The sequence below is a fragment of the Lates calcarifer genome, linkage group LG11 (genome assembly GCF_001640805.2).
Source record: "Lates calcarifer isolate ASB-BC8 linkage group LG11, TLL_Latcal_v3, whole genome shotgun sequence".
Lineage (NCBI taxonomy): Eukaryota > Metazoa > Chordata > Actinopteri > Centropomidae > Lates > Lates calcarifer.
This window is the reverse complement of record NC_066843.1, coordinates 12346554-12361864: the sequence shown is the minus strand read 5'-3', so window position 1 is coordinate 12361864 and position 15311 is coordinate 12346554. Positions and strand designations below refer to the sequence as shown.

Genomic DNA, 15311 nt, shown 5'->3' with positions numbered 1-15311 from the left:
CCTTAATTCAACTGGGTTTATTTGTGTACAAGAAAATTGTAAAACTGGGAGTTAAGAGCAGTAACTACCCATTCATTTCATTATTGATCTATTGGTTAATTATGTTTTCAATTAATCAATCAATCACCTAAAACATGAAATTTAATAAAACACAAATAGTTTTAAAAAAAGTGAAAATGTAAAAAAAACAATAAGGTAAGCATTGATGTTATGACCCATAAATACTAAGTAGTCATAACTCCGCAACAACAACTTTGACATGCTGTTACCAGCACAGAGGCATAAAAATGGCAGGCAATTAAACAAGCAACTATTTTGATTTGTGATCAGATCCGATCTGTGATCAGCAAATACAGGTTAATAACTAGACACTATCTTGAGATAGGATCACACCAGCCATGACGCCCATCATGTTGACGTCAGGACCCACGAGCACTAAGTATCATTACTCCACACCCACACCCATCTTTGAGCTCAGTCTTCATTCTGATTTGAACTACACACCTGTAAAGTTTTGTGACAGCAAAATGGTGATGGTGACATGGTGTTACCATCACATTTACAAGATCTGTCAACAAACTGATATATGAACACCTACCAAAGTACTTGAAAAACTGTGTCGGTTATAGTTCCCAGTAGGTGTCTCCAGGACCACATTTTGCCAATGATTACACAAACACAAACACGCAAACACACATACACAAGGTGGTAACAAGTCCAGCAACTCTGTCACAGCTGATAATAATCAGCTTTTGCAATTTTTTTTTCATGTCAATGAAGAGATTATTACTTGAATTCTTCTCGAATACAGAATAATTCCTCTGTGTCAAACGTCCTAAAAGAACTAGCTATTCTTGTTTCCCCAGTTTTAATTTACAAGGCAACAGTAACCTCAAAGGGAGTTACAACTAGTCTCACACAAACACAGAGAACAGATACTTCACTGCAGCAGACTAACACAGGTGAGCGCTCTAATTTTCTAATTACTAGTTTTTGATTTAGCTCACCTTCCAATCAACGACTGATGAGGAATTTAATCTCAGTCTTCTTTGTGGAAAGTTTTCATTCAAAAGGTGAAAATAATGCAGCTGGGTTTGTTTGGTTGGATTTGATTTGGAACAGATTACACTGAACATGGTCTCTTTCACATAGAAGTGAAGAACACACATTCTTATTTCCTAATTCAGCAACAACTGATAAAAACAACCACCAACATCCACGTTACAGCTTTGAAACATTTAACTACTTTGTTTAATTTACTGAATTGGAATTGCATTGAATATTAATTAATCAAACACTGGATTAACAGAAAAATGATTTATCAATGTCATTTTCTCGAGTGATGCTATTTTTTACACTTTGCTTACAGCTATTAAACTGTCATTATTACCTCACTGCTAAAATGACGAGCCCCGCTATTGTCTTAAAACAATAGTCAGACGTCCATATGAAGGTTCAAACAGGTTTTGCTTGCTGTAAACATTCCTCCTGTTATCAACAGATCCCTTACTGATGCAACAGTCTTTTAGTATGAACTCCACCCTTTGTGTTACTATTTCTGTGGAGGCACAAAGTAGTTGTTCATACTAAGAAGACTGACTTTGCAATATGACCATTTGTTTTAATGTAGGGAGGCAGCTGAAGAATAATATTAGCTTCAAATAAACTTTGTAGAAGATTTTTGCACTGAAGAAAGACCCTTCCTAATACCAGTCTGACTCTGGGTGGCCAGTATTATCTGTTTCAGCATTCACATGGCCACATTACTGTTGTTTTTAGACTGACTTGAAAAAGTTTGAGTCTATCCTTTGGGTGTTAAATGATGTTAAAAAATAAGTTAATTAATCATGAAAAAAATAATTAGATGTATCCCTGCCTACAAATAGATGCATGGTATAACGCAGTTAATAACTTTTTAAATATCGTTACAGGATGATGAGGATGTCAGGAAGAGTCACAAGTTGCTGTGTTGCTCTGTTCCTTGTCCTGACCTCTGTGTCAGCTGTACAAAGGCTCAACTCAATCAGTGATTTGAAGAAAATCAACTTTGGCCACTCTGTGCCCAAGCACAGTCTTCTGCTGCTCCACTGGTTTGCAAATGTGGTTGATATTGATAGAAACAATGACATACGGTTGACCTTTAATCCTGACAATGGAGAGTATGGTTCGCATCATTATAGCAACTATGAGGGACTGTTGGACCAACTGCCTGATGGATACCAGTACTACACTGTTGGCAATCTCAATCACGAGAACTCTGAGTTGCTTCCAGAGTATGTCGCCCACCCCCGGTCAGAGTATGAGGGAGGAAACAGGGACCGGATCATATTCAGAATCAGGGAAGCAGACAAGGGACAGCAAGTTCTGCGAGGATAGACCAAGTGTTTATCACACAACATTATGAATATCAGCAGACAGATTATGATCCAAATCATACCTACGAGATCACTACTGACCTCTTCACAGAGATTAGAGAATTTTCAGTCTCTGTGGGAGAGGACCAGTCGTCACTTATGCATCTCAGAGACCGTTACAGAAGTATCACTGATTTATGGCACATCAGAAACACATGGGGCGACCTTGCTTGTCTTGGACTGCTGTTGTTTATTGTGATCCAGGAAAGGTGCTACTCTAACGAAAACAACTACAGTCCTCAGAATACAGAGAGAGAAAACACACAACCAGATTTTGTTGTCAAAATCCCAGAAGACAGACAAAATCACTCAAATGCTGATCCTTGCTGTACCTGTAGGACCTGTTCTATTGTTACTCTTTTTTTATTCATGTTATTGGTGCTTGTCAGCGGTGTAATATTTTTATCAGTTATAAGAATTAGATGACAAGAAATGATGGAGAACATGTCCCCAGATGTTGTCTAAACCAAGGTGAGATGGTAATTTGTGATTGTTATTCAGGCAGTTATGACACCTTAGCTAATACTGAGATATAATGAGAGACCCATGACTACTGCAGTCATTTGACCTGAGAATCAATGCTGATTATACCCTGTCCTACTGAAGACAAAAGCAAGATGTCAGTGGGTGTTAGTGGGGGTTTTGCCTAGCGTGAGAGGGGCTTAACAGTAGTGGTGCACTGCTGCTTCATCTTGCTTCTGATAAATATGAAGAGAATATAAACTGCTCAGATGTATTTTACATATGGTTGTGTATTATATCTGTAATATTGAAAATGGTGCATTTATTAAACAGACACTGCTGGGTTAGGTCTGTAAATAAATCTAAAAGCTGACACAGTCGATCATCTCTTCATACCATTTCTATAAGGAGTCCAGGTCAATGTGTGGAAGAGTGGTAGTCTACTGAAAACGTTTTATTGCTGCTACAAAATAAGATAATACAAATAGAGAGGAGAGACTCGCATGTTTGTTTTTGTGTTGATGAATTTTCTTCAACACTGAAGTGAACCTCTCCACTGAACCAAAACACACCATTATCTGTTAACTTTGTTATGCTTCGTCCAATCACAACCTTAATTCAACTGAGGTAACTGGGTTCAATTGTGTGCATAAAATTAAAATACTGAGAGTTGAGAGCAGTAACTATGAGTTAAGTTTTGATCTCAGCTACACACCTGTAAAGTTTTGTGACAGGACAGGTGTATCGCCATCACAGTGACAAGACTTGTCCACAGACAGAAAGACAGACCACCTGCCAAAGAAGTGAAAAATTGTGTCTGTGGCAGACACACACAGACACGGTGAAAACAATACCAGCAACACTGTCACAGTTAATAATAATCAGCTCTTAGAGAGATCACTACGGTTATTCTTGATAACAGAGGAAACTTCAATTAAAACAGCTGTGTCTTCCTGTAACGACTGGCAGCACTTGTTTCCCCAGTTTAATTGAACAGGAAACGGTAACCTAGGGGAGTTGCGACTCACACGAACACAGGGATCAGATACCTAAAGGCAGCGGACTAATGCAGGTGAGCGCTCTTATTTTCTGACTGCTAGTTGTTGACTTGTCTTAGCTTCCATTCAACATGGCTGATGAGAAATTTAACTTCAGTCTTCTTTGTGAAGGTTTTTATTCAAAAGGTGAAAATAATATGTGAAGACACTGCAGCTGAGTTTGTTTGGCTAGATTTGATTTGGAGTCTGATTTGTTGTCTCATAAATATACTCTTTCACATAGAAGTGAAGAACACACATTATTATTTCCTAATTAAGCAACAACAGATAAAAAAAATAACCACCGACATCCACTTAATAGCTTTGAACATTTAACTACTTTGTCTCATTTACTGACTGGGTATTCTGTTGATTATTGATTGATCAAACACTGGATTAACTTTTTTTTTTTTTGGTTATTATTGTTTGCCATTTCTCAAGTGATATCAGACATGCTATTTTTACATTTTCCTTACAGCTATTCAACTGTCTCACTGCTAAAAGGACATGTCCCACTATAGTCTTAAAACAATAGTCAGGCGTCCATATGAACACTGAAACAGGTTTTGCTTGCTGTAAACATTCCTCCTGTTCATACTGATTATTAAGAGATCCCTTACTGATGCAACAGTCTTTTAGTATGATGTTTATACTAAAAAGACTGACTTTGGGATATGACCACTTGTTTTAATGAAGTGAGAAAGCAGAAGACGTTTCAGGAAAACATCATAATAGATTAGAATATAAATAGAAAATAAAATAGAAAACTGTGAGCCTGTTCTTTGGGTGTTATGTTACTATTAAAAACCATAAAACAGATATTAAGAAATAACTCTCACACTTTGAATGAATAATGCAAATAATAACTAATTATATATCGTTACAGGATGATGAGGATGTCAGGAAGAGTCACAAGTTGCTGTGTTGCTCTGTTCCTTGTCCTGACCTCTGTGTCAGCTGTACAAAGGCTCAACTCAATCAATGATTTGAAGAAAATCAACTTTGGCCACTCTGTGCCCAAGCACAGTCTTCTGCTGCTCCACTGGTTTGCCAACGAGGTTGATATTGACAATAATAATGTTATATGGTTGACTGTTGATCTAAATGATGGAGATTATGGTTCACATCATTATGGCAACTTTGAGGGACTGTTGGACCAACTGCCTCATGAATATGTCAGATACCAGTACTACACTATTGGTAATCTCCATCAAGACACCTCTGTGCCACTTCCATCTTATGTCACCCACCCACGGTCAGAGTATGCAGGAAAAAACGAGGACCGGATCATAATTAGAATCAGGGAGCCGAACAAAGAAGAACGAGAGTCACAGAGGATAGACCGAGTGTTTATCACACAGCATTCTGGATATAGGACATATGATCCAGAACATACCTACGAGATCACTACTAACCTCTTAAGACAGATCAGAGAGTTTTCTGTTTCTGTGGGAGAGGACCAGTCATCAATTACATATCTCAGAGACCGTTACGGAAGTAACGCTGATTTATGGCACATCAGAAACACATGGGGTCACCTTGCTTGTCTTGGACTGCTGTTGTTTATTGTGATCCAGGAAAGGTGCTACTCTAATAAAAACAACAACAGCCCTAAGAAAGCAGAGAGAGAAAACTCTTTTAAACGACACAACGACACACCCCAGAGAGCGGCGAGAGAAGATACACAACTGGATGTCTTGGGCAACTTCCAGGAAAATGGACAAGATCACTTGAATGCTGACACTTCAGATATCAGTACTGAAGTCGGTCTTATTTTATTCACTTTACTGTTAATTGTAATTTTTGGTGTCATTTTTTCACGAGTTACGGGAATTAAATGACAAAAAATGAGGGAGAACATGTTCCTAAATATTGTCCAAATAAAGTGTGATGGTAATACTTTTCAGTGATGATGACCACCAGGAAGCCAGCAGGACTTTTAAGATTAATGTGATTCAGGCAGTTATGACACCTCAGTAAACCTGGACAATGGCAAATGTGTTCTATTGTTCTGCTGTATGCATTTTTTTTTTTACTTCCATGTTCAATTGATTGTGTACAATTTTAGCTTATTTTGTAAATGTGGTTCACTTAATATTGACATACAGGGTTAGTATGGCATGTTTGTGATTAAAGACCAAATACTGAAAAATCAGTGTTTGCCATGAAGGGCTCAGAGTCTTCAGGGTTTCAGTTCAGTCCAATCAGTCAGTCAACTTTATTTCAGACTATAGCACCATAATAAAATCTATCAGTGATCAGCACATCTTCATCACAGAGAAACAAAGAAGTTATCAGTGAATGAAGGCGGCGTTTGTTCTGAATAAAAACCTGCAGAGTCTGACCTCAACAATTGGAGACGTCTGCTGTAAATGACATTTGAAAGGGTCTTACCTGCCTGGAAAAATTTCAACACTAAAGATCAAAAACAGGATGGAACTTTTAAGTTTTATTAGAACAAGAAGTGACGTCTCAGTGGTTGTACTTCACCATTAACACATCTGGACATTTTCAGCTTTATAGAAACTGTAGTTAGTTAATAACAGCACAACTTGGCTCTTTTTGTATATGATAATGCACAGCTCTGACATGGTCATAAAGGTCAGGTTCAGTTTAGTTTCAGTTCAGATTCATCCTGTGTCTGATAAAGATGAAGAGAATGTAAATTACTCTAATGGATAAATTAAACCAATAAGTGAAATAACAAAAAAGTCCAAAACTCAAACTTATTTACGTTTAGGAAATATATTGGAAACATTTGTATTAACTTAAAAAAAGAACAAACTAGGCATCCTGGTGAAACAGTGGTCTAAAACCACCACACTGCTGGTTCAAATCCAGCTGGGGACTTTTTGTTTCATTTCTTCTCTGTTTCAATTACAACACTTCAATAAAAACTTGAGTTAGGACAAGTATAGAAACACACATAACTAGAAGTACTGTCTTGTGGTTGGATGCTTCCCACAACCAGTACAGAAGCATTTCATTATTGTGTGAATTTATGAATTATAGCCAAAATGTGTTACCATGACCTTTGACCACCAAATTCTAATGAGTTAATCTCTGAATCTAAGTCAAAGTCTGTGCCAGATGTAATGAAATTCCCTCAAGGATTCATGACAATAGGATGGGTGGGCGGACAGATGGAAAGGTGTATATAATGCCTCTGGCCATGGTTGGCACAGAGAAAATACAGGCAATAAAACAAGCAATTAATGTGATTTGAAATTGATCTGTGATCAGCAAATACTGGGATGGGATCACACAACCATGACGCCCATCGTGTTGATGTAACGACCCATGAGTACTAAGTAGTTATTGCTCCACACCCATCTTCAAACTGAGCCTTCATTTTGATCTCTACTACACACCTTTAAGGTTTTGTGACTGTATTGCTGTGTCTTGATCACAGTGACAAGATCTGTCCACAGACCAAGCAACAGACATGTAGAACACCTGTTAAAAGTACTCTGAACCGTGTCTGTGTAGTTCCTGCTACAGAGGGTGTCTCCAGCACCACATTTTGCCATGATGACACACACACATACACACACACACACACAATGTACACAATGCGTTGTCACAGCTTTTGCATTTTTTTGCGTGACAACAAAACACTGAAAGAGATCACTACTTTTATTCTTCTGGAACACAGGAGGTCTGATGCAAACAGCTGCATCGTACTTCCTGTAACAACTAGCAACACGTGTTTCCCCAGTTTCATTTACTAAGAAAGGGTAACTTAGGGTGAGTTGCCACTGCTCTCACAGAAACACACAGATCACATACCTAACTGCAGGACACTCACGCAGGTAAGCATTGTTCATACTGATTATCAACAGATCCCTTACTGATGCAACAGTCTTTTAGTATGAACTCCACCCTTTGTGTTACTATTTCTGTGGAGGCACAAAGAAGAAGTTCATACTAAAAAGACTGTTTTAATGTAGGAAGGCAGCTGAAGAATAATATTAGCTTCAGATAAACTTTGTAATAAACTTCTGTGCAGAAAAATGCCCCATTGGTACCAGCTTTATTCTTCCTGGCAAGTATTAGTCTGTTTTAAGGCAAACTCGAAAAAAACTGTAAAACTGTCAGCCAATTCTCTGAGTGTTAAAATTATGTTTTCATTCAAAACCATTAAAACAGATATCATAAAATAAATTAATCATCATACAAATAATCATTAAAGACATACCTCATTACAAATACATTTATGAATGAATAAAGCGTTTAATAACTTCTTAAATATCGTTACAGGATGATGAGGATGTCAGGAAGAGTCACAAGTTGCTGTGTTGCTCTGTTCCTTGTCCTGACCTCTGTGTCAGCTGTACAAAGGCTCAACTCAATCAATGATTTGAAGAGAATCAACTTTGGCCAATCTGTGCCCAAGCACAGTCTTCTGCTGCTCCACTGGTTTGCCAACGCAGTTCACATCTACAATGACAATGTCATACGGTTGACCTTTGATCCAGACAATGGAGATTATGGTTCGCAACATTATGGCAACTATGAGGGACTGTTGGACCTGCTGCCTCACGGGTATGTCAGATACCAGTACTACACCATTGGCAATCTCAATCAAGACACCTCTGTGCCACTTCCATCTCATGTCACCGACCCCCCGTCAGAGTATGCAGGATTAAACAGGGACCGGATCATAGTAAGAGTCAGGGAACCAAACAGAGGACAACGAGTTTTGCAGAGCATAGACCGAGTGTTTATCACACAGCATTCTGGACATCAGGGGACAGATTATGATCCAGGTTATACCTATGAGATCACTACTAATCTCTTAAGACAGATTAGAGAGTTTTCAGTCTCCATGGGAGAAAACCACTGGTCACTTACAAATCTCAGAGACCGTTACAGAAGTAACGCTGATTTAAGGGAGATCAGAAACACATGGGGCGACCTTGCTTGTCTTGGACTATTGTTGGCTATTGTGATCCAGCAAAGGTGCTACAACTATAAACTTCAGAGTGCAGTGAGAAGAAACACACGACAAAATCACTCGAATACTGATGATTTCTGTACCTGTATTGTTGTTTTCTTAATTTTATTGTCTTGTGTCATTTTTGGTGCCATTTTTTTTTTATCAGGTTGGAAATTTAGATGACAAGAAATGATGGAGAGCAAGTATCAAGCAGTTATGACATCTCAGTACACCTGGCCAATGGCATTGTTCTATTGTTTTCTGTATGCTTTTTTTGCTTCCATGTTTAATGAATAGTGTACAATACTAGCTTATTTTGTAAATGCTGTTCAGTTAATATTGAGATATAGGCTTAGTATCACATGTTTGTAATTAAAGACCTATAACTACTGCAGAGTGATTTGACCTGGAAACGAAAGCTGATTGTGCACTTCCCTACTGAAGACAGCAGCAAAATGTTAGTGGGTTTTCTGTATAGCGTGAAAGGGGTTAACAGCAATGACTCACTGCTGATTCATCCTGTGTCTGATAGAGATGAAGAGAATGTAAATTGCCCTGATGGATAAATGAAATAGAAATGAAATGATTTAGGGTCTGTTATGGACTTCACTGATAATCTATTAGATAAAAAATAAAAATAAAAAATGGGAAATTATTACGTATTTTACATATGGTTTTGTGTTCACTCACTGAAAATGGTGTGTTTAGGGTCCCATACTGTAGAAAGTGAGATTTCCATGTTTCATGTTTTTTGATTATAAAGCAGGTCTAGGTACCATAGAAATACAGTGAAAGTATCAAAATGCTCAATCCACAGGGAAATGCACGTGGCCTCTAGAAACGGTGTCTCTAAAGTGAGACAATTTTGCTTTTTATTTATCTCTATTAAGGACTCTTTGTGTTTTTAACGTAATTCTTCTATTGATTGTTGGATTACTTTTATTTTGATTACTTAAAGTTTTCCATTTTATCAATTATGATGTAAAGTAAGCACTGATGTAAAGTGTAGGTGTGTTTCAGCCTATTCCTTTTTCGGTTATGCATTATGATACAATTTGTGAGAAATTATCTTTTGTTCTTTGTTTTCAAGATGCATATAACCAAAATAATAAAAATACATTCAATTGTTTTCATTTGGTTGTTTTTTGAGCTACAATTGGACTGAAAACCAGTTATTAATATGGCTGTGTGCGTGGACTGCAAACTTGCATACTTAAAGGGTAAGGGATGATAATCCACCACATGGAGTCAGAGGTCCAAAAAAAAAAAAGGATTAGCAGCTTGATGACTGTCTCTCTACTGCTGCACGGGAAAATCATATTTTGAATATGAAATGTTAAACACACACACACACACACACACACACACACACACACACACACACAGTAATAAGCTAAATCATAGTAATGGCAAAAAGTTATCCACATGAGACATTTTCTTACTTGTTTTGTCTGACCAACAGTCCAAAACATGTTTATGGATGGAAGTATATTGCAAAAATTATAAAAAAGTATTAACTTTAAAATGAACAAACTGGGCGCCCTGGTGAAATAGCAGTCGAAAACCACCACAGTGTTGGTTTGGATCCAGCTGGGAACCAGTTGTTGCATCTCATCTCTGTTTCTCAAGCAATGATTTCTGGAACAGTCTTACTGTGCATCTATCTAATAAAAGCAAAATGCCAATTTCACCACATTTATTAGGCCAATATCTGCATTAAAGAGTGCATAAACTAAATATCTGATAATAAATCTGCCATTCAGGCAATGAAACCTCAAATCTGATGACCAAGAGTTGTGACATGTGAACTGAGGTCAGACATTTTACAACAGAACAATATAAGGTATGGCTATTAAATACTGTAATACAGTTTTATTGAACACACTCCCCTTCTGCATCAACACACTGCTGCATTCAGGTCTTCCACTGATCAAAGCAGTGCAGTTGGTCTTTTGGACAGATGTCTCAGAACCTCTGTCGTTCTTTTCTTAACTTCTGACACAGACTCAAAACTTGTTCCTTTGAGCACAGATTTGATTTTAGGAAAAAGGAAAAAGTCACATGGTGCTAGATCAGGTGAATAGGGAGGGTGATCAAGCACTGTGAATTGTTTTTGTGCCAGAAACTGCTTTACTGAGAGCGCAGTGTGAGCTGGCGCACAGAAGTTTTGGGACAACTTTGGCACAAACTTTTGTCATGTCATTTTCTCTTTATCAAGGGAGACCTGCTGTCATTCTTAGTTATTTTTAATGTGCATGGGCGCCCAGAACGTTCATCGTCTTGGACATCCTCTCTGCCTTCACAAAATCTTTTGTGCCATTCAAACACACGTGCACGTGACATGCAGTGTTCCCCATTTACCTCAGTTAATGAACGAAAAGATTTGGCCGCTGTTTTGTTCACCAAAAAATTTAAGTTAATGCAGTGCTCAACTTTTAAGCTAATCATTTTCAGATGCCTTAACAAAAATATGTGCACTTCAATCAGTAGCTAGTGAACTAAAGATGTCACTTACTGGGAACTTACAGCAGTTGTGCATGAATACCCAACCTTTAATATATAACACTCAGTGTGACTGTGAACCATGTGGTTTTATCATGAGCACAGTCTTGTTATTTAATAGCCATACCTTGTATACTTTTCTATTTAAGAAGACAGTCATGGTAAATACAAATTGATGGTAAATTATAGAAACTTGAATTAAGATAGGTAAATGAAAAATGCAGGAAATAAAATAACCAAACACTACAATCTGAAATTTATCTGTTATAAGTGAATACTGGTTAATTATAAGCCAGGCTCTATTACAAATCTTGTAGTTCCTTACCCTGCAGTCCAAAGGACACACTCACTGAACAGGTGAGTTTCTATCTAAACTGCTCATAAAATTCCGAAATGACTTATGGAGTAATCCCCTGCGTCAACCTTTCTGTAATCACTAGCAGCACTTGTTTCCCTGGTTCCATTTACAAGGAAACAACCTAAGGGGAGTTACAACTGATACCACAAAAACACAGAGATCAGATACCAAACAGCATCAGACTAATGCAGGTGAGCACTTCTATTTTGTAATTGCTACTTTCTGATTTACCTTCCATTCAACATGACTGGTGGGGAATTTAAGTCTTCTTTGTGAAGGTTTATCTACTAATTAGAAAGGTGGAAATTATATTTATATTGCAGTTTGTCCAGTTAGAATGGATTTGGAGTAGATTGCACTGAACTTGATCAGTCCTCTCAGATCACGAATACAGTTTTTAGTGAAGTGAATAATACATATTATTATTTGCAAATTCAGCCACAATAGATCCACAAACACTCATATTACAGTTTTGAAATATGGAACTATTTTGTTTTATTTCCTAGATGAGAATTGTATTGCATATTTGCATTTGATTAATGAAATTGTGTTAATTGTTTGTTATTCATCAAGACAAAATACCAAATGTTGTTGTTACAATTTGCTTACAGCTATGAATTTAACATTTTTACCTCTCTGTTAAATGCTTCAATGATCTAGTCAATGATCTGTTTTTATCAAAATAAAAACAGATATTAAAAAAATTATCAAGAATAAAATAAGTATTAGATATATCCCACATTACAAACACACATGGATTGAAAATGTACAGTATAAAGAATAATGCAGTTAATAACTTTTTAAATATCGTTACAGGATGATGAGGATGTCAGGAAGAGTCACAAGTTGCTGTGTTGCTCTGTTCCTTGTCCTGACCTCTGTGTCAGCTGTACAAAGGCTCAACTCAATCAATGATTTGAAGAGAATCAACTTTGGCCAATCTGTGCCCAAGCACAGTCTTCTGCTGCTCCACTGGTTTGCCAACGTGGTTGATATTGACAATAATAATGTCATACAGTTGACCTTTGATCCAAACAGTGGAGATTATGGTTCACATCATTATGGCAACTTTGAGAGGCTACTGGACCCACTGCCTCATGGAAATATCAGACACCGGTACTACACTGTTGGCAATCTCAATCAAGGGACCTCAGTGCGACTTCCACAGTATGTCCTCCATCCCCCAATAGAGTATGCTGGAAGAAACAGGGACCGGATCATATTCAGAGTCAGAAACACAGGACCACAAGCTTCACAGTGGATACTTCAAGTGTACCTCACACAACATTATGAGACGTCAGAACATCAGGGGACAAGGTATGATCCAGAACATACATACCAGGTCACTACCAACCTTTTAAGAGAGATCAGACAGTTTTCTGTGGGAGAAGGCCAACAATCCCTGACAGAGCTTAGAGACCACTTTGGAAGTATCGCTGATTTAAGGGACATCAGAAACACATGGGGTGACCTTGCTTGTCTTGGACTGCTGTTGTTTATTGTGATCCAGGAAAAGTACTCCTCTCACCAACGCAACAACAGGCCTCAACGTGCAGTGAGAGGAAACACACAAACTGATTTTGTTGTCAACATCCCAGAACACAGACAGAATTATATGGATGCTTATGCTTCAAGGATTATAGCATTTCTACAAGACCAGAGGGATGAGATAAAACTTGAGGTGATAACTGGCAGAAACGGAAAAGCCAAGATTCTTTGGAGCAACATTCCTGGAGATCGTCTAAAAGATGGAGTGATGGTGGTGCTTTTCAAGAACAATGAGGACCAGGAAGCCAGCAGGACTTATGAGTGTACTGGGAACAGACAATCAGGCAGTTTTGACACCTCAGTACCTCTGAATGATGGTCTTCAGGCCCGACTGCATAAGGTGAGAAGACTGTGCTGCTTCTGGAAAGTGGTGGGAGAGGAGATATGCAGAGGTACTGAGTTTAAGAATCCAGAGGCAGTCAGTATACCAGGCTATAATGCACATCTCCAGCTCTTTGTGAAAGATGGTAAGGCTTGTGCTCGTTTATTTGTTCTGAAGACTTTCAGTGAGTGGAAATCAGAATTTAAAAAGTCTTGGATCGGGTTCTATTCCTCTCCAGATAAAGCCACAAATCACTATGAATGGTGGCAGTGGCAATGGGCAACTAAATTCAGACCTAACGCTGACCTGGAGGACTCCTCTTATAATGTCTATGAGTATCACTCAGGTATGGCAATTGCTCCAGGAGTTCAAGCACGATTCATACTCAGGGGTGAGGAGGTTAAAGCACGCACTCCTAGCTGGAGGTGAAGACTGATAGAGATACGCTATAGTACACTATAATAGAGCTACACTTCAAAAACACATCTGGACATTTGGAGCTTTATAGCTCTAGTAAGAAAACTGCAGTTACTTAGTAACAACCCAAACTCCTCTCTAAATGGCTCTTTTTGCACATCATAATGCACTGTTATGGTCATAAAGCGAAGGCTTTGTTCATGCAACAATGTCATGCTCCAGCACGTCTAATGTAAGTGTAGATGTAAATAGCTCTGATGGATAAATAAAACTGTATATTACCTATGATTTTGTATTCTTCCTGTAATGTTGAACATTGTGTGTTCATTAAACCATATTCTGTGTATCAGACCAACGTCAGTGTTTTTATTCTAGGCTTCTAAGAAAAATCAATGTGCATAAGTGGGGTGGCTGTGGAGGCAGAGCAGGTCGCCCTCTAACTGAAAGGTCAGTGTCCCCTTGGGCAAGACACTGAACCCCAAACACTGCCCCCAGTGTACCATAAGTGTGTTAAAGGGTGTGCGTGTGTGTTAGAGCGCTTTATATACAAGTGCTGAATGAATGTGCGTGTGAATGGATGAATGTTAGCTGTAGTGTAAAGTGTTTTGAGTGGTCGATATGGCTATAAAAGCACTATATAAGTGCAGTCCATTTACTATTAAAAGTTAGATTTGCAAAATCATGAAGACTGGTGAGTGTTTGTAATAGCATGTGTGCCCCATGCAAAACACACAAACAGACAAATGATTTATCAGGGAGATCATTTCCAGTCCTTGTGACTTGCACAAGTCCTTTTTTGTAGCCAAGTCCCAAGCAGACCTATCAAAAGGCCTTTATGTTTGTGTGGAAGAGATGAGTGCTGAGTTAATGTGGTGAAACCAGGATAGCACTCAGCAGGCCAGCACAAGACCAAACAGATCATATAATAAGAGTCATCATTAAAAACTGGTTCCTCTCAAAGTGTGATGTGAGCCCATCGCGAAATGTTAATAACAAACACACACTGCTTTTAGTTTGGCCTGTAAATAATATATTAATAATATTGTTGTTGAGCCAGTGTAGTGGTCTCAGTGACATGACTGAAGAACCTACATTTTTATAAACATAGTCCTAATGTCAGAATATATACTAACTGTCCTACTTGTTGCAATGTTGTTATTTTGTGTTTTTTTTTTGTTGTTGTTGTTGTTGTTTTGCCATAATTAAAGCTCTCTGAATTGTGTATGTGTGAGAGAGGTGCTACGCCCTGCCTTTTCCTTCTGTGTTCAAGTCTGATAATGGGACTCAACTTGTATAAGGTAGCATGCATGTG

General features: G+C 38.1%; 3 protein-coding genes across 17 annotated transcripts in view; 2 read left to right on the top strand and 1 right to left on the bottom strand.

The window, feature by feature from the left end:
• Window positions 1–15311, bottom strand: part of LOC108880247 (septin-9) — a 135350-nt gene that overhangs the window by 27822 nt on the left and 92217 nt on the right. The window lies entirely within an intron of this gene.
• Window positions 722–14348, top strand: LOC108894869 (uncharacterized). 3 transcript variants are annotated; one of them, XM_051073749.1, is made up of 2 exons: window positions 722–962; window positions 12529–14348. In XM_051073749.1, exon 2 carries the CDS (start codon window positions 12530–12532, stop codon window positions 14009–14011), a length of 1482 nt encoding a protein of 493 aa, XP_050929706.1. In that variant the 5' UTR covers window positions 722–962; window position 12529; the 3' UTR covers window positions 14012–14348. The 3 variants fall into 3 exon arrangements, with proteins under 3 accessions (XP_050929706.1, XP_050929707.1, XP_050929705.1); XM_051073750.1 differs by lacking the exon at window positions 722–962 and adding an exon at window positions 3925–3948; XM_051073748.1 differs by lacking the exon at window positions 722–962 and adding an exon at window positions 7511–7725.
• LOC108896335 (uncharacterized) overlaps window positions 11702–15311 on the top strand; it is a 59639-nt gene continuing 56029 nt past the window's right edge. Inside the window, exon 1 of the mRNA XM_051073744.1 lies at window positions 11702–11903. The gene's annotated coding sequence lies outside the window, so the exon portion shown is untranslated. The remainder of the gene's footprint in view (window positions 11904–15311) is intronic.

What these genes read in the sequence shown, in the direction of transcription:
- LOC108894869 (XM_051073749.1), top strand. Translation starts at nt 12,530, where the DNA reads ATGATGAGGATGTCAGGAAGAGTCACAAGTTGCTGTGTTGCTCTGTTC.